General features: G+C 47.2%; 1 protein-coding gene across 2 annotated transcripts; it reads right to left on the bottom strand.

Annotated features, from left to right (window-relative positions):
- Positions 1 to 1,365: 1,365 nt before the first annotated feature.
- tbx15 (T-box transcription factor 15) lies at positions 1,366 to 23,342 on the bottom strand. 2 transcript variants are annotated; one of them, XM_029844926.1, is made up of 9 exons: positions 22,933 to 23,342; positions 21,945 to 22,702; positions 18,196 to 18,403; positions 16,245 to 16,346; positions 11,644 to 11,815; positions 8,491 to 8,658; positions 8,046 to 8,110; positions 5,034 to 5,131; positions 2,240 to 3,072 (listed from the first exon to the last, which is right to left on the bottom strand). In XM_029844926.1, exons 2-9 carry the CDS (start codon positions 22,129 to 22,131, stop codon positions 2,240 to 2,242), a joined length of 1,833 nt encoding a protein of 610 aa, XP_029700786.1. In that variant the 5' UTR covers positions 22,132 to 22,702; positions 22,933 to 23,342. The 2 variants fall into 2 exon arrangements, with proteins under 2 accessions (XP_003962217.1, XP_029700786.1); XM_003962168.3 differs by lacking the exon at positions 22,933 to 23,342 and having other exon boundaries at positions 1,366 to 3,072; positions 21,945 to 22,131.
- Positions 23,343 to 24,360: the final 1,018 nt, after the last annotated feature.

Raw genomic sequence — 24,360 nt, forward strand, 5'->3', positions numbered from 1 at the left:
AATAAACACAAGAGGGCAATAGTTTTCCAGGATTTCTGATTGAAAATCAGCTCACGCTGTCATATCAAAACCAGATCCTTGGATCCAGCTCACGAAAGTTTTTGGCCTCTTTATGGTCACTCACAACCTCCAGCCAGATTTCCAACCAGTGAAGAGTTCTAAAGACTAATTCAGAGTGTGTTAAAATTTCTGAGACATGTTTGAAGTGAATGATCATCTTGGACAGCGCAGTTATGGGATAGGCCGCATGCAATGCGCTGTTATTCTAAAACTACCCTAAAAGTTTAGACACCAGCTGGCGCCGATCTCCGTCAGAGAACTGATGGTCACATGTTTCAGATGTGCAAAAACCTGACGAGCTCATCATCCAACGGCACGTTTACGGGACGTCCGCACACAAACGAGGCTCGAGAAAACCCAAACCTGCTCTTTACTGTGACTAACCGAGTAGCTAGGCGACCCGCACAGAGTGCCACAACAAAAGAAGATGAGCATATCGCACACACAACCAGAGTCGTTTAAATATAATTTCCAGATAAATGGAATGTGGCCATATTATGAAATCATGCGCTTGTCTATTGGACATCGCCGCCCTCATTACTTGAAGTCATGCTTGGAAAAACAGGTGTTTCCAATAGCGGGTCACCGTCTCCTGCTCCACTCTCTGATGATAGTTCAGATATGATATTTCACGGCCGGAGCCGCACACATGATAGGAAGTGATTGGGGAGAGGTTTTCAGAGGACATGCATGTAATGTATGCTGATTGGCCTTGGCTAAATCCCTGCAGTCTGTGCCTGTTTAGCCGCAGCAGTAATGATCCTAAATGTTGCGTGCTTTCCCCCCTCTTGGACGTCCAAATGATTACAAGAGAAACGTTGTGTCGTGTTAAGCAGGTGCCTTATTTATGCGCATTGAGCACAAAAACAGTTCAGCCGAGTGCAGTTGGCACCAGCGCGTTTCTTCTTTACTCTTATAATAAATTGCACCAGCAGGGAAAATCAGTGTGTTTTATATGTGTGTGTTTGAGGAGGGGGGGGGGTGGGGGGGTTGATGCATTACATCAGTGTTTGAAGCTGATGCCTGTGATGTGGTGCACAGCAGATGTGGGGTTTTTCTTTTCTTTACAAAAGTAGATCCTATTTGTGCACGATTAATATTTGTGTCATCCGTTGTTATCGTAGCCACAGCGCTCTCGCTGATGCTGTGTGGGGAGGATAAATCCAAATGTATTAGTTAGCTGTGAAATATAATGTGGACGGCTCGTGGAAGTAAGGCTGCCTGCAGTTGTCTGGGTTTGGGGGGGAGACTGTTGGAAAATGCGTAAAAAGTGACGCTAACAATGAAAAACAATCCAAGAGGGTGTACATGAGATGAAATGTTTATTGAGCATTTTACGTGCTTGGCACTTGTATTTACAATTTTATTTTTAATGCTGCAAAAAGAATTACTTTGCCATTTCCCTTTTGTCACACACTTTTAGAAGAGACTGACCTTTAAAAATTGCTCAGCATTTAAATACAAATCTAAACACACCAAAAATACTTTAATTACTCTGTCTTGCTATTGATTTAATAATTTTCCACACAACTTTAAGCCTATTTTGCTGACTTCCCATCCATTATATCATTTTATGCATGAAAACTGGGTCCACCCCAAAATAGTGAAGGCGTTCCACTCAGGTTGAGGAAACTGGGAGCTCCTCGCCGATCTCGACCTCCAGCTCTGTGTCCACCTGTTAAACTCCACATCAACTGGCTGTCACAGCGTCCAAATTCTTCAACTCCTACATGCGAGCGGGGTAGACAGTCGTTCATTTGTCCAGTTGTCCCTTTCACTCCCCGGGCAAACCGTTCACCCCGTGACAACAAGGTTATTCGGTTTCATTCTGTCACGAAAAGACCACTTTTAAGTCCCCCTAAGAAGAGTTTCGATACTATTGCACCATAACTGATTCAAAACTCATCCTCCGCTTCTGAACCAGAGCATTACTTTCCTTCAACACAATAAGAGTTTGCTGTTTCTGTCCAGTCAGAAACAGTCAGACAGTCCTCAGTTTCTCTACAGAACCACAAATAAAATTAAATAACCATCTCCACTCCCTCCGTCATGATCCGAGTCTGAGCTCCTTTGCAAATATGAGATGATGACCTTTTCCAAAGGTTGCATTTGTACCCCGAACGTTGCATCAGGACTGATACTGATCGACATTCACGTGATCTTCGGCCGAAGGACGTTGCTACACCATGTGCATGGACATCTGAGAGGAGGAGCCATACTGGCGTCCGTCACACGAGCTGCTGCCTTGTTGGCCACCTGCAGGGTTGCTGATCATGTGCATAGTGTCCATACTTCCATTGGACAGGTACTGGCGCTCCGCGAAGGCTCCAGCCGGAGAGGAGGTGCAGAGCAGACCTCCCTGAGGCTTTTCAGGGCTGGCGGCCAAGCGAGGGGAGGTGGGGAAGTTGTATCCGTACAGGTTGTAGGGGTTGTGCAGGGAGAACGCGTTGTAGGAGCCTTGCTGCACGTGGTGGCTTCCGCTGAACATGTGGGCAGAAGAGGGGGAGGATCCAGATGAAGATGAGGAGGCAGAGCCGGAGCCACCTCCGGCCTGCATCATGTACTGGAGCTGCGAGGCTGGGAAGGAGCCCAACTGGCTGCTATAGGCATCCATCTTGCCCCCAGTGCCGCTGCCACCGTTACCGCTGGTCAGCGAGGCGTGGTGAGCACCGCCTTGCATCCCAGCAGCGATCAAAGAGGAAGTCCTCTGTGGTAGGAAGGAATCAGAGGGCTGGGCGGAGGCCACAGTGCCCCCTGCAGCCTGGAGGCGTCCATAGGAGCTGTCGGCCAGGCTGCCGTAGCCTTGCAGCGCCGCCATGTTGCTGCGAGCGCAGGCCGGGTACTCGGACAGGCCCAGGTTGCACAGCTGACTTTCCCGGCAGGCCACGTTAAAAGTGTTGGGGCCAAGGTGGAAGGCGGGAGGGGAGCAGGAAGGAGACAAGAGGTGTGCTGCACCAGAAGGAGAAGGGGTTCCTGTGCTGGAGGTGGTGGGAGAAGTCCCCGTGCTTCCACCTACAGGACGAGGAAAACAAAGACATTCAGAAAAACGGCTCAACCGTGTCACATGGGGCAGCGTCGGGCCCAGTTGTAGTCGGCACGTGCTCGGTGGTCGATGTGTCCTGTTAAGCTTCACCCCTTACTATCCCCCTGGGGTCTTGCATGCGCATGGTGTGGCCCCTTCTTTCTTTTTTTGTCTTTAACCCTGCGCCAGCAAACAGTTTATAGGGTCTCCTTCGGATTGCTCCCCTCCCAGCAGTTGGAGAGCTTTAATCCTTCTTTCTATTCTGCAAAATCCAGGACTTTATTGTAAAATACATGGCTGGTATGTGGTGGGACAGTAAATGTGGATTTGCTTTTGAACATGTCTGGTCAGCAGAGCTGCGCAAAAATCTCAGCTTCTCTCTGTAATAAAAAGCCATGAAACCGAGTTTAGACATCCACTAACTCAAGCCTTTCAAAGCAAAACGATAGCCGCAGAATATCAATCACATACTTTTACTTTAATGAGAATTTGGCCGGGATTTATCTTTGATTTGGAGAACTTCAACTAAGAAATTGGGAGGGGGGCATAACTAAATAATCCAGCACTCCGTTGGCTGGGGTTCTGATTTCGCAGCATATGCCTTTGATAATGCTGCTGCATTGCTCTGCCCTTCTCGGGAAGGTTGAGGTGGGGGCTTTCACGGAGAGAGACGGGGGAGAGGAAAAGCAAGGTGGACTTAGAAACAGAGAGTGATGTCATGTTTTCCTCTTGTCAGAAGGTGCCTTAGCACCGAGAGGGGATTGCTGATTAGCTGAAGGGCAAACGTAATGTACCACAAGGCCAACGACACGCATGTACACCCGGCGTACACTCTCAGGGTGATGTAGGGTTCACTGGCTGTACAGGGACTTTGATTAAATTCTAATTCTCTGCAAACAAAATATAGCGCATCACGTCATGTTGAGCTGCAGCGGTAGATGAGAGAGAGCTGTGGATATGAGCCCTGATTCAGGCCTTGGACTGAGGCCGGGGGGGGGGTTGAGGGAGACAAAAGGCGATCCTCCCGAATGTGACTTGTGCGGCGGAAGCCTCCAGAATGTATTTTCTACGAGACTGCCTGATGTGAGGAGTTCCGCAGTCGGGGACAACTGTGGTTCTGATGTGGCGTCTGGTGAGATTTGCAGTGAGAAATGTTGTGTTTCGGACACCACAGGACGCAAGAATCATACCAGGGCTACAATTTAGACCGCGGGTGTCCAACCCAGTCCAACCAGGGCGGCAATCCATCGGAGTTTTCTGTCCCAGCAGGTGGAAAACTGCCATCACAGAAGAAAGCTGGTAGATGGATTGTGGCCCTTGTAGAACTGGGTTGGACACCCCTGACCTACACTAATTAAAAATGTCCCATTTGTTGATCTCACGATAACAAGAGATCCTGATCTTGCTCCCGTCAGTCTTTCGTTGTAGCTAAATGTAGTCAGGATGTCTTCCAGTTCATCTCATTGGGGAGGCAAAGACCCTGAGGCAGACTCAGCTACGCATGAGGGGGTTATTTCTCCTATTTAGCCCTGGAACTGTTTCTCCCAGAGGAGGTGGAGGAGGCAGCTGGACAAAGGATGGTCGGAGCTTCCCTCCGTAAACTGTTGCCCCCGTGACCCGGATAAACGGAAGGAACGGAAAGAGTGTAGCACCATATTTAACAACCGGAGCGGAAAAAGCCGGATCCAAGTGCAAACAGTCAACAAATAACTAAAAATGCACTTTAAAATGATGTAAAAACAGCAGAGCAGAAACTTTGTAGAAACAATTTGCTCCAGATCTGAGGGACAGCAGCAGACAGAAACCCATCAAAGACCCAAACTGCTGTCATCTCCTCTGATTTAAGTGTTTGTTTGTTTGTTTTTATTAAATTTGATGTCAGTTACATTGTTCTATCGTGGTCGAGTGTGTGTGGTTTTAATGCTGAGAGTGTCCTTGCAGATTTACACACCTTGCTGCTTCTGCATGTTGGTGAAGTCTTCAAATGTGAGGGTCCTCACGGGAGGTCTCCAGAAAGCATATGTCTCCATGATGGCCTCCAGACCAGTTCTGACAGAGAGAGCAAGAGGGATTATTTCAGACACACACACTCGTAGAGCTGAAGTGTGTTGACCAGATGACTCGGACACTCGGGGGGGTTTTGGACGCCGATGCGAGAGGCAGAAATTTTAATTTTAACACCGCTCTTAAAGTGGGTTTTGATGTCAAAATTCATTGCTTGTTTTTAAGCTTTACACGATCACGTTGCCGCTGAGATCTGTGATGTTGATCCCAACGTGACCTCGTCTGGCTGACAAGGCTGACCCGACCCACAGCTGTGGAGCTCCCAGTCCAGAGACAAAAAGCCGATTAGAACCGTCACACGTTTATTTAATTTATAACAACCCTCTCTGTATTTGCCCTTCTTTTCTGTTTAAACCCTCTTAAAGGTTTATAATATTGTGAGTTGAAACAATGCAAAGCCAATAACGGGAACATTGGTCTGAACGTCAGGTCTGTAAAGATGTTTTCATTCTGGAGTTGTTTCTGTTGAAATGACCAGAAGGACGCTTCAAACCATCACGTCATTAGAGGAGACTGGAGTCATTTAAGACAAGGACGTTTTTACTGCGCACATAAATCTGAGTGATGTTTCTTCTAGAAGCGATACACAGTTCTCCTTCCGGCTTGATTTACTCTCCTGAGTGCTGCTCAGCGCCTATGAAAACAGCCTCCGCCTCAGCCCCCCCGGCTTATTTTAGTGCCGCTAGCTCCTCTGCTGCGGCAGCTCGTTAGAGCACCACGCTAATTGGGCGAACTCTCGCTGTAATTGCCCTGTTTCATACAGTCACCAGTTGATGCTTCGTAACTCAGAACTCTCGAAGCATAAAAATAATATAACACAAATTGCAGCAAAACGGCAGCATTAAGAGCAGATTTACTGCTTAAATCCACAAACACTTCAGCTTTAGAGTTAGCTTAGAATTCTCCTGAGCTTTGCGCCGGAGTGCCGAATCCATCTGCAACAGCGAGCCTGGAAGCCCTGGTGGAGAAACACTTCTGTTACGTGGCAATCCTAAAAAGCCTTAAACCAACACGGGGGTTAACGGAACAGGCCGCAGGTAAGTGTGGCATCCTTGCCTTCTGCCCTCTCACCGTTAGATGCCAGCTCTCGTACACCTGCCTACCCACAGCAATCAGGGTCACACTTGCTAATGTGGAATACGTCTAGCTCACTTTGGCATCTGGATTATCATCTGCTTTGTTCACGTATCAACTTGCTAAACCGTAGCGCAAATTAAACCAAGTAAAACTAGTTGAAGGCGTGTGTGAGTGGGAGGTGGGAGGACCAGCCTGATACAGGAAACACATGCCGCTCGCCCACTTTTCAAAATAAATTAAAAAACCAGACAGGATTCATTTACTTCGGCAGCCAATAACAATTGAGATGAGCCAGTGTCCGCCCACCAGCCGCCACAGGCCGACCCAAAGATGGCGACTTAGCTTTTATCCGACATTTTTAAGGCTAGCTAATGCTCATTATTATTCGATTAAACATTCGATTATCGATATTGATGGAAAACGACGACAGATTAACTTGAGAGACGAGAACAAAAGCTTTTGGAGTTGAGGGCCCAGCTTCATCACGAGCCCCAGTATGAGTCCAACTGAAGTCCAGAATCATCACACTTATCATGCGAACGTACAATCGCGCAGCTCGAGGTCAAAGTCTCAGTCTCATAAAGATCAGAGAATAAAAGCGTTAAATTCAGAGTGACTGAGGAGAGGGATTCTGAGGCGACGGGAGCCCAGCCCGCCCTCCGAACAAAGCGGACCCGACCTGGAGAAGAGAAGAAATGATGAGTCGTACGTGAGGCCGGGCTCGTTTTCGGCCCGGACCAGTACCTCCGTCTCCGGTATCGTTTCATCTGTAGCGTTTGTGCAGTGAAATTCTAATGCCAGTTCATAAATCAAGTGGCCTATTGTTTGAAAAATGAAAAAAGATGTCTCAAATATCTGTGTGCCAATAATGCAGACCAGATGAGGGGGCTGCTTTCATGTTTGCAAGCGTCTGCTGGTTCACTGCCCCCCCAAAGAAAAAAAAAAAAAAACGCTCCCCCCTCCTCTTTTACAAATGTTATATATGATAATTCAGAGGCTGAACGAAGGAAAGCGGGAAGAGAGTGAGAGGAGGATGACAAAGAGAAGAGGCAGAGCATGAGGAGGAGAAGCTCATTAGCCAGCTCATGACGATCGCAACACAATTTCAGATCCCGCAGAGTCGTCAGACGGTTCAACACGTAACACAGCTGTGTGTGTGTGTGCGTGCACGTGCATGCGTGCGCATGTGTCATATGCATGTTATGTGGTTTCCTGCGTAGGATCCAGTTTGATTTATTTGCTGTGTGAGCAAGAATGTAAACGGAGCGGAATATCGAGGTTCTTCGGTGTCTCCCCTCATAAATGTGCCGTGAGATAATGGAGGATGTGAACGTCGCCATAGTTTCAGAGTTCTATAAAAAAAAAATCATCATTTTTAGGACTTTTACTGCGCGGTTAAGTTCAGGTGGCCAACTGAGTGTTGCTAACGATCCCTGCCTGGATCTGGAGCTTTACCTCCTTTGTTTGACTCTCATCGTCACATTTTGTGGGACTTTTTGAGTCAAATTTGTGATGAGAGACATCTTGAGCCACGGCCGGTTCGGTTTGGACGGACGTTTTATATAAAAACACCATCTGGTCGCGTTAGAAACATCAGAATCTTGATCATAATCAAAGACGGTTCTTGTTTTTCTTCAGCGCCTCAACATTTGACCTCATCACAGTTCCATTCTAGTCAATATTTAGGAAGATTGTGTCAAAAAAAAAAAAATTGGGGTCTATGGCAACGTGCACTAAAGTCCTGTCTTTGATGTTTGAGACCTTATCTTGCACTTTTAAAGATCAAACCTGGCTCAGAAGGAACAACAGAACAGCGGCCTACCTGTTTCTCCCCGAGTCCCGGAATCCTTTGGCAAACGGGTTGCGGTCGATCTTTAGTCTGGTGATCTGCAGACGAGAAATCCATGAAACTGTTGCTGAGTGTATTTTGTCACAATTACTCTGAGACAAAAGACAGAACAGCAACGACACACGAGTGAAACAGAACACTGACAGGCCCAATTTGCAAAAGTGGAGCTTGGGAACGAGAGAACAAGGCTCTGTCGGGTGTTGTGTTTATTTGATGTGTGTGTGTGTGTGTGTGTGTGTGTGTGTGTGTGTGTGTGTGAGGATAACTGAAACCAAAACCACATAAAAACAACACACTGGTTCCACAACAGAATCCACGTCTGTCAGCTGCTAATGACAACAATAAAATCTGACACGACAGTGGAATTAGCATATTAGCAGGATTAGCTTCTAGTTTTCCTGTGAGGACACAAACGGACCTGCTGGTTCTGGTAAGCTGTGACAGTGGTGAAGACGGTCTCAGGGAAGCTGAAGGTCTTGACCCCCTCCCCGGTGGGGATGGGCTTGTTGGGGGACAGCTCACTGCTGAAGTCCTTCCTGATGACGTGAACGCGTGGTTGATACTTGTGCATGGAGTGGAGGATGATCTGAACACAACGGAGGAGCTTAAATCAGAGACAGATATCGGAGGATGAATGTCGAAGCGCTGCAGCTATTTGCGTTTTTAATAAAAGACCCAGGCTGAATTTTATTCAGGATTTTACTGAACGATCCAACTTCCATGTGTGGGTCTTTTATGCTAGTGCTCTGTAACGTCAGTCAGTCTGACTGGTTCTTGATCGGGGCCACGTGACGTTTAACGGAAACCGAGTTCATACTTCACAGGAGGGCCGAGGCGGTTTTTCACAGTGGAGGCGTCAGGCGTCAGGCCCCAGCCTCGCCTCGGGGCTGCAGTCTGCTCCTGATTAATCCGAGAGTGAGAAAACCGACACACCGGCAAACATTCCGACCCCACTCTCCTGCGACGTGAGGGGTTCTCTCACACCAGGGCCGCGGGGCGTCCGCTTTAGGTTCTCAAAGCATTTACGATCGTGCGTATGCACGATACGCAAATGAGCGCGCGGGGGGGGGGGACAAGTTTCGCCTTTCCTCCATTATTTTGTTACTGTTTCGGGCCAAGTCAGGATCATGGATTAACAAAATCTGCAAAATTTGACATTTAAATATTTCTTTCAGAACAGAATGAGCAGAAAAATAATGTAATCTTCAGAATTCAAGCAGATCAACGACAACAAGTCGGGTCTTTAAAAAAGACCAAATATAATAAAACAGACTAAATTAAGGTACCAACATTTTTTAAAGCATTTTTTAAAAGTTTAATAACTGAAAAAAATATATGTAACTGTTCCCAAAACAAGAGCTCTTTTCTTTAACTAAACCACCTACATCATAAATCTTTCCTTTTAAAGCATAAATGAAGTCCCACAATGTCACATTGCAGACACATGTCCCCACAATGGCACGTAGACAAGTATAGTCACACACGCCAAGGCTCAGAGGAGTGACGTAAAAATCACATCACACACTGACGTATTGAACAAACATCTCCGAGGGCGTCCAGAGGACGGTGGATACGGATCAAACACAGTCGGCCTAATTAGGCACATGTTTTCATTTTGACAGCAGGTAATTAAATTCCTTGAATCCCCGGAGTAAATGAGCCCCATCGCAAATTCAAACAAGAAGTTTTGTTGGACTTCAGTTGTTAAATTAAATTGAATAACTCCGCAACATAAACAAATTTTCTCCTCAAAGAAAAATGATGTTTAAAAAGCAGATGAAGGAAAAAGATCAATTTTGATTATTCTGAAATTTTATACATTTATTATGCTGGAGTCAAGAGATGCTATTTTCATCTTTATCACCTAAAGCTTTGCCATATTATATTATTTATTAAAATTACTTGTCTGAAAAAGCAAAATAAAATTAAAAAATATTTGTTATAGTATTAACATGAATTATTTACATTTTAAAAAAAATTCTATGCTGTCTCTTAAATTTGTATATATTTTATGGCTAAAGCACAACTGGATTTAGAATTAAGTATATAAAAATAAAGACTTTTTTCCTCCGCCGATCGGGAGGATGAGAAATGAGTGGTAAAGGTTTCCCACACAGGAAGTTCCAAAATTAATTTCCTCTGGCCTCTCAAGCCCTCCGGGAAACAAAGAATCTAAAACGAGCAGCCGGAGGACGACCTCCAAGTCGTCACCCGCTAATACCCACGTTACTACATTTGTCACCGCTGTGTCACACGTGTGCGAATGATGGCGGCAGCCCCACACGGCACGCTAGGCAAAGCCGGGCGCCGCCATTTTGTCATAGCGCTGGATCCGTATCCATGTTGCCGCGCTGCTTTGCTAATCGTCACATAATCGTGGGACTCTGAGGAGAAAGGGGAAACGGGCTGGTGGAAGCTCCTCCAGCTCTTTTCAGCAGCCTCTCAGGACGGCAGCGATCAAAACGCTGGTGTCTAAATTAGCCTGACAGTCGCGGCGCTAGGCACCGCGCCATCTTCCACTGTTTCAACATCCAGATTATATGGTTTGAAAAGAACCGACCACCTTAGCCATTAATAAAGCACACAGAGGGTTCAGATGTGCCTGGACTTGCTATTAATTCAACCGGCTTTAATTTCCACAAAAGCCTAAATAAAAACGAAAATGATACTTTGCGAAGCCGTGGAAAATATTATACAAAGGGAACTCTGAGTTGTGCGGTGCAGTTGGACTCCAAATTGCAACTTTCCCAAACGTCTGTGATCTGTAACTGCTGGGCTTTGCACGGGCTTAATGTTACATTTTGTCTTTGAGAATAAATAAAAATGACACTCAAGTGCGGCATAATGGCTTCTAATTATCGCCACAGCATTGCGTCACAATAAAATCCGAAATTTCTAAATGTGGCCTCTCGCTAGGGGGCGCAACATTGAACCGACTCTGTTTGGCTTTTATATTAGCTCACACTTGCTATCTAACACGTCGCTACCTAAATACCTCGGGCTAAAATGCTCATTTTAGAGTTTCTTGGCTTGAATTGCAGCTAATTAACCGATTAATTCAGGCTAATTTGGTCGCTTTCCCCACCAAACAATGCTGAAAAATAAAGTCAGGAAACTCATGTTAGCTTGCGATTACGCATAACGGAAGTGCAGCCTAATTTGTGATTAATATCTCACACGTGAACCCCTCGTTAAGCACTCGGAGCAGCCAGAAACCAGAATTCTGAAACTGGGCGGACCGATCTGGCAGCACGCGTCGGAGCCGTCCGTCGCGCGTTGCTAAACATCGCTTGTCAACAAGTCGTGAAAGCACCGAGTGTGAAATCGACTTTCCTCCCAAACGGACACATCAAAGGCATTTCTGAGCGCCTTTGTTCCTACGGCGTCCGTGGAGAGACGCGAAGAGCGAAGCGCAGCTAATCGATCACAGCCCCGACGCGTTATCGCGCCACATCGGCGCGGCTCAGACGTCTAAACGCATGAAACACGTCGGGTTTTGGCGACTTCTGTGCACCAACTACGGACTTTCGTCACTTCCTGCAAACAAAGAGGAAACCGTCGTGTCGCTTACGTGTCCCTGGTCGTCCAGTTCATTGTTGGTGAGCTTGAGCTTGTCGAAGCTGACGACTTGCCTCATCCAGGTGTCTCCCGAGGCCAGAGAGTCGGGGTGGATGTAGGCCCGCGGGGGCACCGGGGAGTCGGCGTTCCCAGCCACCATCCACTTGGAGCTGTGGTACACGTACCTGGAATTCAGAGGAGATCCTGAGCACGGACACACGAGGAATCTGTCGGCTACAGCTTCAATTAACCGAAGGGTCCTTCGACAGCGCGAGGTTACGGCCGGTTAAACGGCTTCTTTTAACAGCCTGTTTGGATTTCAGAGAAGAAAACAGCCGGAGCTTCACTCGCTCAGCTGGAAAACAAACTGGAAACACTCGGCCACGTTGCCACAACATCGGATTTCAGAGCTCATCTGTTGCTTCTTTCCTCATTGTGTTTCGAATTTTTTTCGAACAACATCAACATAAAGTATTCCATGTGCTGTCACGCGCTCGGCCGCATACTTTCCAATTAAGGCGGGTCGCAACGCTTGATGATGTCTGGTGCTTTGGGACGTCCCGCCCGTGAAACAGCAGGGAGGAAGAAAGGAAGAAAGGAGGTTTTTACAGTCGCAGTAACAGTACAATCAGGACGCATCATCGGGGAAAAACCAGGCACAAACGTGGAGGAGGGAAGGCGGGATGGGGCGAGCGAGGCGGAGAAGAAGCTGGAGGAGAGAGAGTGTGAAGCGCAGCTGTTTGCCTTTAGTTCTGGCCTCCCTCGCTCGGTTGTTTTATCTGCAGCGCGTCTGCCAGAGTCATCACTCAGGCCTGAAACAACGACAAAAATGCTCAGTCGCTCCTGCTTTTAGAGAGAGAGAGGGAGAGGGAGGGAGAGAGAGGGAGAGGGAGAGGGAGGGAGGGAGGGAGGGAGGACTTCCAATGTTTTGCCTGGTTTGGGGCCGTCCAGCCAAGTCGGCCTCGGGTGTCGCCTATCTGCATATTTCAGTGATTCATAACGCGGAGCTCCTCTCTAATTGGCCGTCAGCCTCAGCGTGTCGTCAGCGTGTGATCGACGCGCTTCCTGGTGCGCTGCCGTTATCGTTCCCGTGTGCTCCATTACAAGTCGGGGTTGGTCGGAGGTTCTGAGCTTGGCTCAAATCGGATTAACGGATTTATGACCAGAATCTAACCTCTTTTAAATTTAACGATAATGTCATGGGGCCCGGAATGTCCTCCCAGAGATGGTTAGACTTTAAGTGAAATGTCTTGAATTCTCCAAGGTGCACACACACACACACACACACACACACACACACTATAATTACATTCAGATGAATGAAAAACATACTTAGTCCGTCTGTGCCCACAAGGAGAGGCAGCTCTCATCAAATCACTCATTTAAAAAGCATCGGGGTGATTTTCTACAGATGGCGGCCGTAGTTTGTGGCGTCGGAGGTCAGATCGGTTCCAGGGTGTTCCGACCTCAGTCATTTTTATACGTTTTAGTGATGGAACAGACTTCGCCGGACCCCATCCAGCCCGGCGAGTGTCTGGACTTGTGACGTAGCGGACTGTTTACGACGATCCCGTCCAATTTAAACGGGACGCGTTGCCTTCGTCGATGTTTGCGAGTTAAAAAAAAAAGCCTTTTCAGCGTGAGAGAAAACAAAACCAAAAATAGTTTTGGCGACTTGGACCGCGGACAGACTGAAAAGTTCAGTCCGCATCTGCAGTTGATTTACATTAATGTCTAATGTAACCACACAGCTAAAGTTTTTCTGTCTGCATCTCCTTTGACATAAACTCTCACCACAGCTGATTCTGCAGCTTTAGCGGAAATGCTACGCTAACGCTGCTACGAGCCTCTTTACACATTTAACGTTCTTTCAGTCATTCGAATGCTGAGTAACAAAAATTACAGGTATGAAATGTCTCATTTCCAGAACACACATTACCCTTAACCTCTGACACACACACATCAAAAAAGGTGATGTCATTTCCTGTTTAGCTCTGCTCACTGCAGAAGTGAAAGTGTGAAAGAACAAAGAAGCTTTATCCCAGCGACAGGACTGGGAATCTGATTAAATCTGCCGTCTGGTGATCAATCCGGGTCGGACTTTATGTGACGCTATCGTGGGGCAGCTGGAGGATCTCAGCCGACACCGAACCGCCTCGCCGTGTCGCGCTGCGTTCGAGAAAGCAAAAACAGCTTCTCGGGAGCGTGCGCTACTCGACACACGCGGGATTCTGTCACACGCAAAAACCCCAACCCGGGCCGGGATCCGGTTACCGACCTGACAGGAAATATTTCTGCTCACGATTGAACGTTTGAGGCGTGCGGTCTCCGGTTTGTGTCAACAAAAAGCCTCTCGCAAAGAGTTAAAGAGGCTCAAACCCTGGTGACTTCAAATAGGAGCTATTTTTAGAGTGTACCGAGTCATTTAAAGGGTTAAAGTGACCATTCACTTTTAATATTTGGAGCGAGTAACAGATCAATCTAGCAAAACAGTCCCCAATTAGCTGGGTTAGCGTAGCTGTTGATTGAAAGGACAGCTTCATTGTCTTTATTCCCAAACTGGTGTCAGATTTAGCAGCCTCTGGTGGCGGAAACACTCATTGCAGGAGTTGTTTTAGCCTATTTTGTCCCCACAAACACAGACTACGGCAGCTGTGTGTTGTATGTCTGCACTGCTCATTTAAAACGAAGGATACTGACGTAGCATCTGTTTCAAATTAGCTCGGGTTCGATTGACAGTTACAGCAGATTTCCCCACGGCGCCTCCTCACTTCAGTAGATTAGGCTATTATTATTATTGTTATTGTTGTTTTTATTATTATTGTGTGTGTGTGTGTGGTAACCTGCAGTTGTGATTGTGAAAGTAGGGCTGCGACACGCTCCAGCAAACGCTTGGAATGAGGCGGGTTTGAGGAGCCAGACAGCTCCGAGTGAACGTCCACATAAAAGGACGGTCATATATGGAGATTTAACGAGCGCGGTACCAATGAGACGTTTCTTAAAAAAAAAAATAAAAAAAATAAAAAAAGGAACCGAGCCCAAGAAAAACAAGACCCATTCAAATAAAAACCATATTTCCAGACCCCCGAATCCCAGGGAGTGTGTGACACACCAGCACGGACCACTGGAATCCTATTTAGTTTTACAAGACCCTGCAGCCTCTGGACGTCCTCCGTGATGTCTGTTCATACTCTGGGAGCAGCGAGAGGCGATCGGGGGAGAAGGCCGAGGGTCCGGCCCCTTCAGGCCGTCAAACACACACACACACACACACACACACACAAACACACACACGCCGCCGCGTTCAGACGTACGTGGAAGTGTTTTTCAGGTTTTACTTGGATGCTGTTGGAACCTCAGGCGGAGGCTCAAATGGAGCCTGAAAACAGCTGGAGTAGGTAATGGCCAGAGAGTGATTCTTGGCTGTGCGTTTGTTTCATTTGCTCATTAGGCTAAACGCTAAAAGGCTTAGCATTGTGTGCCGCCAGCGGGGGCCGGTCACTGCCGCTTTCACCAGCACTGTGGCCACAGCAGACGCGAGTGGAGGTAAAGTTTGAGTCGATCTTTTCCAGACGTCAGAACAAGTTCAACCCCAAGGGGACGCGACACCAGCGCGTTAGCCGCGTTAGCCGTGCTGGAACCCCCTCAGCAAACCGCTGACGTGACGGTTCTAACTGCTGCAGAGGGAGGCAGCAACGGGGGAGCCGCGAGCGTGTTCCACACACGTGCACGGAAGCACAGCGAGCTACATGACCAGCACGGCCCTGACTCAGACTGACAGACAGCCGGGCTCCCGGACCTCCGCTGGGTTGGGCCACGCTAGCATTGCAGACTAGCCGTGATCACCCTCATCTACTCAGTTCTGTCACAACCCCTGAGCTATAGGTGGCGAGGAGGAGGACGAGGACGAGGTGGGGAGCATGTCCGTCTGTCATCTAGAGCAGGAAGTTCATCCATCTCCTATCAATTGCCTCTCAGTCAGGGTCACGTGCTGAAAAACAGCGCACTCTGAGCTGGAATCAAACCCAGAACCTCGGTGTTTGGAGGCCTCTGTGCAGCTAACCACAGGAAGTGTTGATACAAGAAGATCCCTTTAATCACATTCCTCACCCCACTGACGTAAAAGTCCCGCGTCCTGCCAAGAGAAAACAGAGACTCCTCCCACCGCAGCTATACAATTAGAGCCGACTACAGAGAGCGTTCCGGGGCGCGCTCGTCCGGTCCGGAACGACTCCGTCAGGAGAAACTGGGCCGGGGACCAGAACCATCCAACTAGGTCAACCTGCTCCATCTGACATCTGAGAATTCTCCAGGAAAATGTGGCTTCACTGTCCAGCTGTAGCTGCAGCTGACGCAGGGGACTTCCTCAGATAGAGCTCTGTGTGTGTGTGTGTGTGTGTGTGTGTGTGTGTGTGTGTGTGTGTGTGTGTGTGTGTGTGTGTGTGTGTGTGTGTGTGTGTGCAGCTGCGCCTTTGCTAAAATGGTCCATTGAAGCCGTTTTCCTCACTGTTTTTTTTCATGTTTATATTAAAAATTCTAGTAATTAGAACCAACCTGACACATCATTTCGACAACATAAACAATTAAATTAAAACTCTGGCCCACTTCCGCTACCTGTATCTCTTGTTGTCCACGGGCACGATGTCCATGGCGATGTAGTACTGTTGATGCGGGTCGAGTCCCGCGATCTTCACCCTCATGGCGGGAAACATCCTCCTGCGGGTGCGGAGAAAAACACGTCATCAAAACGTTTCTTACTTGTTTCCACCGTTTTGGAAGGTGACGAGGGGGGAAAAAACCGGTGCCAGAACTTCCTCCAGAACCGACACGCCATGAAACCCGCAGCTGCCACGCGACAGATTAACCTGCACCGCGTGAAACACCTTTGGCGGGATGGCGGGATGTTGAGGTCACGCAGGCGTGACGTCGTGATCAAGCGTCTTATTCCGGATTAGAAACGTAACAATGAGCCAGTGAAGAAAAGTGATGAATAAAATCTCATTTAATGTTCTGAGAACTGATTTTTTTAAAAACAGTTTTGAGGTAAAAATTTCGAGTGGATTCTCTTTTATTAAACGATTTTATTACGAACATTCGTAATATTAATGATTGGTGTTAAATGTCAAATCTGATTATGCTCAACATTTTTACCTACATCTGTGCATTTAAATGTTTATTAGTTGGAGATCACTTTTGTTGGAATAATTTTAGATTTTTAATAATTTTTTTTTATTTTATTTATTTTGTTAAGACCATGAAAAAAATGCTGCCGTAATATTTTTTTTTCCTGCATATTTCCAAAGTTTATTTTGAAGTCGGCGTGTTTAACTTGCGTGCGTGGTTCGTGCGTGGCAGTTTTTTTCCAAGGGTAACTGGAAATATTAAAAACGTCAGAGCACCTTATTCTTTTTTTCCTGTATTTTCAAATATATCACAGTTTATTTGTCGATTTCAGCTTCTTTAAAACAAGAAAAACTAAAATCGTATTAAAATACCGCATAAAAAATATATTAACCAAAAATAAGATCTCTCTAAACTCCAGCTGAAGCGTCATAGTTGTCGGAAAAAAAATTCTATTTTCATGCTACCTTGATAATTGTAATTAGTTCATCTGTTTTTGTCATTCTAAACTTTTAATAAAGATGTCTGATTTTTGTCTTTTTTTAAGTTAATGTTTTCAAGCTAAAGCTAAAACTCTGTTAAAAGGAAAATTTTGTAGGTGCATTTTAATCGTGCACTTTCGCGCGTGTTTCGGTTTCTTATCGGTGATAATTGGTAACTGATTGATGTAACAGCTTTATTAATCTCCTGAGACCTAAATCTGTCTATATATGTCCTCATCTGATGAGACGGGCTTTCAGGAGCTTCAATTTGAGTTTCAACAGCTTTTCTCTGACACTAAAATCGAATTATTTATGTTTCTTCATGCGCTGTTTTCATTGTTTCAGGGTTGTTTTTATTTGATACCAATCAGGGTCGTTTAAAGGTTGTATTTTAAATCTCTTTATAAAACACATTGATTAAAGATTTGCGTGAATTTCCCTGCTGTCACGGACATATTTAAAGAGTCAAAACCTCGAAAGCCTCATTAAGACCGTTTTGTTGCGGGACATAAAGCGCAGCAGACTCGGGGGTAAAGGTCCCTTCCTGCAGGATCCGTGGGTCAACTTCCCAACTTGCTCTGTTGTTTGGACTGTTGGCCCCGACGAGTGAGAAACGTCGGGAACATGTTGCAGAGAGATTAATTAGAAGCAGCTCTGCTGGTTCTCCCACGTCAGGAATAACCTGTCGCGACATGCAGGCCCGAACACAGATCGGCCTGCATGTGCAACACATTATCACCCTCCAAACACAGCGCAGAGGTGTGTGTGCGTGCGTGTGTGTGTGTGTGTGTGTGTGTGCGTGTGTGTGTGTGTGACAGACAGACAGACTATGTGTGAGAGTGAGGGAAATGGAGATGGGGCGCATAAAAATTTAATTTCTCTCAAATGCTATAGATTTGCGTAGAAATAAAAACCCCTTTTACGCTCATTCTACGTGCGTGCCTGTGCGCGTGTGTGTGTACCTTCCCGCCTTGGTGATTATCATCTCCGTGCCAATATCATGGAAACGCTTCCACAGGTCCGCGCACTGCAGTTCCACCTGGATCTCCTCCATGGAGGCCGGCGGAGAGGGCTCACAGGGTCCGGGGGCCAGGTCGTCTGGCGACCCGAATGAACAGGAGGTCCTTTCGGCTAGACCCTCTCCATCCGAGCCGGGACTCGCCTCTGAGTCTGTGGAAGAAAAGGAGGGAAGATGATGAGAAATAAACGGGAGAAGAGGCGCATTGTTGGTTTTACGCGGCACATCGAGCGCACCTCGGGGGGAATTTGGCACCGCGCGTCCTTCAACGACGAAATATTAAGCACAGTTTACAATTAGAAGTTAAAAATGAGGCGAATCTCCGATGAGTAAACGTATCCTCGCTTCTCCTTCACGTCCGAAATTGAAACAAATTTAGAAATAGTTCCAGCTACTCGAGCCCCGAACGCACGGTGATATTTATCTTAATTACTGTTTCTCCGCACAAGTGAGCTGCGCTCTTGGTTTATTTACACTTATTTTATCCAAAAAGGTGTCTTTTCTTCTTCCTGTCTGTATTAATTCGGTTCAACCAATTGAAATGATACATTAATTGTTGATGATGATAATGGAATCAAAGATTATGAATCGCATTATTATCTGGCGTTTGGGTTGAAAATTGGAGGATTTCGTGCTGCAGATAAAAGGCAAAACGACGAAAATTGGTTTTAAAGAGGCAATACATGAAAAGAAATGTGACGGTTTGGGTTTAAATATAACACGCACTTTTTTTCCAGCCTGGAGTAAAAACGTCAGGATCAACACCTCAGAGGCCTTTCTCACACTTCAGTCCGCAGCTAAAAACCTTTAACATCTCCTAAAGCAGGGAAAAGGTTAGAAATGGGGCATTTATCGGGTCCATGACGAGGGGGGGGTAAAGATGTAGCTCGGACACCGGCGCTGCGCGTGCACAACCAAGGGCCCGCGGGAGAGGAGGGAGGAAGAGGAGAGAGGAAGAGGAGGGAGAGAAGATGTGGGATCACTGGGGGGATCGCGCTGCTGAGGAGAGCAGACTCTATCAAAGCATAACACACACACACACACACACACACACACACACACACACACACACACACAGGCGCCGCCGCTGCTATAAAACTGGAGGCTGCTAATGAAACCCGGATCTGTTTCTGCAGAGCTGTTGTCATTATTCCTGACGGCCGGACCACGTGGTCCACCTCCTGACGCACTGTCTGTGGCGCAAAGTGAGCCCGCTGCGTTCACTTTTATTGTCGAGCTGGCTGAGCACAGTAAAATGTCCAAACCTGGACGGCTCTGTCATTTTTTGGGGAATCAAATCTCTGCGAGAGCTGCGGGGGAAATGTGGGATTCCTGGAATCGGAGCAGAAATCTGGATATTTGTAACAGACGCGGACTCGTTGCGCAACCCCCCCCAAATCTGCTGTCGGCGTCTAAAAGTAGATGTGGTGTGAAACGGACGCATTCAGGGGAAGCAGAAACATTCCAGAGCGCAAAGCAGGAACGACTGAAGCCAGACTTGTTCCGAACGCCCCGGGATAGACTCGGTCCCGGACCCGGATCGGGCCCCGGAGGCAGGTTCACCGAAACGGAGAGACGGCACAGAGCTGACAGATTCTGAGTCTGAGCCTCAGCTCAGTTTTTACACCACATGTTTAAATCTGTACAAATGCCCACTCAGCAGAACATTAACACACACACACACACACACTCTCACACACTCAGACACACACACAGATTTCAGCAGTTCTAAAGAGTATTTCGTATTCCAGAGCTGTCTTATGATTTAAGATTAAAACGATTATTGATTCTGACTCCAAAGACAACACACTAATTAAATAAATATGCCTCTTTGTTGTGAGAATCAAAGAATTGTGATCAGAATTCTGAGCAGATAAAAAGGCGGAGACGTTTTAACAAATTGAACCGTGTTCTGGTGCAAAGTGCCTGTCGGGCTTCATCTGGGAGGCTCCTCTTGGTGCTTTCTGAACCTTCCAGGCGGCTCCAGGAGTCCAGCAGCCATTTCTCAACCATGAAATCTGTGCGTAAACTAATCCACGCGCCCGGAGCACCTGCTCGCGCACTGTGGTGACACGGGAGGGAACTGGGAAGGAACTGGGAAACAGTAAATGGTCGAGCCACACAAACATCTTTTTCTACTTGTTTCAATTATTTCTGTTAGATTTTAAGGCTGTTAAAGCCAAAAGTGACGCAGAGTCTGAATTTCTGATTCTCCTACATGTTTTGTTCATATAATTTAAGGGGAATGATGAAGAGTTGTGGCAGTAATGAAGCAAAAGTGCTGGTTTTCTGGGACTAAATGAACTGCAGACCATTAAACGCCAGCCGGGTTCCGAGCGGCGCTTTCCCCTCAGTCCTGTTCGGCTCTTTCGGAGTAATAAACGTGTTATACGACCAACAGAATTCCAGACTCGCCTGGAGTTGTATAGGATAAAAGTCCCACCGTAAAGAATCCTCCCACAGAATCTGCTGGAGGGAACGAGCTGTTTTCTGTCAAATGGGGGCTGATCAGGAGCCGCTTGTGAGCGAATCTGATTCTTTTAATCTCTGGGGGGGGGAAAGTTCTGATGGACTGACGGGATTTTGTTCGAGAAGAACAACACGAACCGGGCTCGTTTCAAGTCGTCCGTCTGTCTTCGTCAACGCAACAGTCAGACAAGCCAGCTACACTTTCCCTCTTTTTTTAAAGCACTTTTCTTTTAACGGGGAGTTTGAGAGAAAAGGCCGAGGTCCGAGCTGCGGCCACAGGCCTGACGGCGCTGATTTATGGATTTTAAGATGTTTTCTAGAAATCTGGAGCGTTTTCGGTTTGGGCTGTTCGGATGCAGCGGCGGCTACAGGCCCGACACAGGTGACGCAGCTCCGGCTGGTCAAAGCGGCTCTGGCGAAGCTCATCTCACCTGACTGACGCCAGGTGAACCTCCGGGACACCTGCAGCGATTCACCTCCACGACAGAGAATCGCCATTTAGATAGGGAGCGAGCGCGTGGAGGAACTCCTGATCTTCTTTAATTTAATTCTGATTTAATGTGAATTAGTGCAAGAATCCCTTTTATGGAAGCATCTTTGTAATTTGGGCGAATAAACAAAATTAAAATGTGGAGTTTTGTTGGGACTCTGTCTTTACGCGCGGCCCTGTTTTAATTTTGCTGGATCTTTTCGCACCGGCGCGCGTCTTTAAACGCACCTCGGATGGTCGGTTTTATCTAGTTTGACTAATCTGAACATCGCGGCGCCAGATGGACGCTCTCCGATCTGATCAAACGGGAGAATCGTTCTGCTGAGCGTGTTTGAAATTAGTTTCGCCCTGAGAATTGAAAGCTTCATTTTATTGCAGGAGATTTCCTGCGTGGTTCTGACCCACAAGGATGCGCCGAGGCGAGCAGCAGCACACCTTCACCCAGTTTAGAGAATATTCTTTAAAGCAGTGTGATTTGCCTAAATGACATTTAATCGATTGTTTCAAACTTGCGGTGTCACGCGGGCGACCGGAGCGTCTGCAGGCCGCTGCGCTGGATCACAACAGCCGAATCTCACGATTCTGAAAAACACCTCCGCGCGGTTCGGGATCTACATGCCCCGTCGCGGGTCGGGTCACTGAGCCGTGTTTGGGTTCGACAGTGTGTGTGTTGCCGCGCGGTGTCATCGAGGATCCGGACATTTGAACGGTGTGGTGCGTGTCTGCGCACTGACCCGGGTCCATATCCAGACAGTGCGCCGGGTCCTCTCCGTCCGCAGCGAGGCTCTCCATGGACAACTCCAGCTCCTTTTCCTCCCAGCCCCGGAGCTTCCTCTTCTTGTTGGAGCCGATCAGGGCTTCCACGGAAAAAGCGTGGGCTCGAGAGCTCAGAGCTGCGGCAGATCGCCTCCTCTCACTCATGTCTCACAAATCCACCCGACGGGGGGTAGGACGCGGCGAAAAACCCTCTCCGTCCGTCCAACGCGGTGAAGCAAAACAGGAAAAAAACAAAACAAAAAAAAAAAACAGGGAAAAAAAAAAACCAAAAAGCGCACACGTCAGTGACTAGAGCAGGACGCGGACTCACCGAGTGTCCAAAGTAATCCCAACTGTGACTAGAAACGCTGCGTCAACGTCTCGAGGCCGGAGCGAATCATGTCGGCTGCGCCTGAAGGCGGCGGGACGGCGGATAGTTCAGATGCGTCTGTCGCTCTGCGCGTCTCTCCGTCCGTCCACTCCGACAATCCTCTTTTCTCTTTCTGTCCCCCCGAACTCCTCTCTGATTGATACTCACTTCTGGAGGGGATTTTTTTTCCCAGGCTGTGGGGGCGGCACTGGGACTCTCTGTCAAACCCACGCAGCCAATCAAGAGTGAAGAAATAGGGCGAGACGAGGCGCCGCGTCCAATAGAGGCGGAGGAATCCGCGCGTCCCGAAAGAGGAACCGTTATCCGGACATTAGCCCAACGTGGTCCCACTCCAGAATGTTGCCTCTGGAAAATAAATAATTTAAAAAGACATTATTTTTCTTAGTTTATCATTTATCTTCCTGTCTCACGGTTACAAAAGTAAAACATGTGAAAGAACTATTTAATTGATGTAATTAGATATTTGCCGACCTCTCTCGTCCACCGTGACGCTCAGATGGCTCAGCTTGATTTTTCGGATCATCCAGGTTCGGTCCGATCAGACGAGAGGAGGCCACGTTTATGTCTATACTCACCGGGCAGATGACTCCGGCACTGGCTGGAGGAAAAGACGCCGACGGTTGAGCGGTCCGCGGCGGGCTGCAGAAGCGGGACAGGTGGGCTCCAGTCCGGGGCCGTGTGGAGCCGGAATAGCGAATTAAATGGACCGTTTGTAATCTGAGGGCGGAAAAAACACACTGGTGACAGATATGAGACTGAAGGGAAATCAAAATACCTGTCGTGTCTAATATCTGTCAACATCTACAGTCCAAAACACTCGTTTTTATTACGCAGAGAAACGAATCGAACCGGAGTTAAATGAAGTTGGACCGATTATAAAAATAGATTTTAAGTGGATTCACTTCAGGCACCGAAATGGAGAATATAAATTGGCGATTATGTTAAAAGTCCTGAGAACAAAACGTGTTAATGTCCAAGAAAAAACAGTTAAAATTTTAAATTATCGATCACCCGCATCTTTACGCACAAACAAAAACGTAAATAAATGACGCGTTTCAGATATTTTTCAAAATTCAATTTTTTTTTTAAATGCCACCAATATTTCTCTGCAACATTTAAAGCTTCTGTGGGTTTTTTTTTTTATCCTAATGGAGGCCCGGGTTTTTCCCAAACACGCGAGGTGTGAGTGGAGCATCGAGAAATATTGATTATGAATCTCAAAGGACGGAATTAAATCTATAAATTATAAGAAATAAATTCAGATTTACAGATGGCAGATTTAAGCAACCCGTAAATTGAAATGGCTGCCACAAACTTGGTGTCAGGACTAAACAGTTCCAGGCCTGTTGGAGCGGCCTTTCGGCTGAATCCGGTTCCGGAAAACGAGGCAGATCAACGCAGAGAAAAGTCGAATTAACGAGTTCGAATGATCACATTTGAATAAACGAAGCTCTAATTTGAGGCGGCGTCGTGTCTTATTCTTTTTTTTATTATTATTTTACAAACATTTCTTTGGACACTTGAAGCTCTGCACAAAGTAAAAGACGCAGGTACCAAGTTGCGCCTGCGCACGTGTGCACGTTTAAATACCTGTGGAAGAGGACTCGTTAAAAATAGGCAGTAAAAAGCTGAAACCAAACCTGGTTAGATCCCAATTACAGAGCCGATGGCTTCATTTACCCGGCAGTCACGCAGAGGCTGCATATCGGAACCGTTCGGGTCTCATTTGGACCCAACCCGAATCACATCGTTGGAGCGTTTGTGGGCGCAGTTCTTGTCTCATTATTTGATTTTTCTTTCTTTTTTTTTTAATAAATCCAGTTGGGGATTATTCAGCCTCTCCTCAAAACCTATAATCCCCCAGGATCTCCCTGGGTAACCCTCACGACAGGCACGTGCAGCGCAGGTGGAAACGGCCAAACGTGACTTTAAGGTCCAGTTAGTGCGGGAATGCTTTTGACCCCGCGTGACCCCCGCAGATGAAGCCGTAAAGCACGCGCACC

Source organism: Takifugu rubripes, chromosome 1 (genome assembly GCF_901000725.2).
Source record: "Takifugu rubripes chromosome 1, fTakRub1.2, whole genome shotgun sequence".
Classification (NCBI taxonomy): Eukaryota; Metazoa; Chordata; class Actinopteri; order Tetraodontiformes; family Tetraodontidae; genus Takifugu; species Takifugu rubripes.

What these genes read in the sequence shown, in the direction of transcription:
- tbx15 (XM_003962168.3), bottom strand. Translation starts at nt 22,131, where the DNA reads ATGAGTGAGAGGAGGCGATCTGCCGCAGCTCTGAGCTCTCGAGCCCAC. An exon ending in CTGTCTGGATATGGACCCGG is followed by an intron (nt 18,404 to 21,944) that starts GTCAGTGCGCAG and finishes TTTCTTCCACAG; the next exon opens with ACTCAGAGGCGAGTCCCGGC. An exon ending in CGGGACTCGGGGAGAAACAG is followed by an intron (nt 5,132 to 8,045) that starts GTAGGCCGCTGT and finishes TCTCTCTGTCAG; the next exon opens with AACTGGTCTGGAGGCCATCA.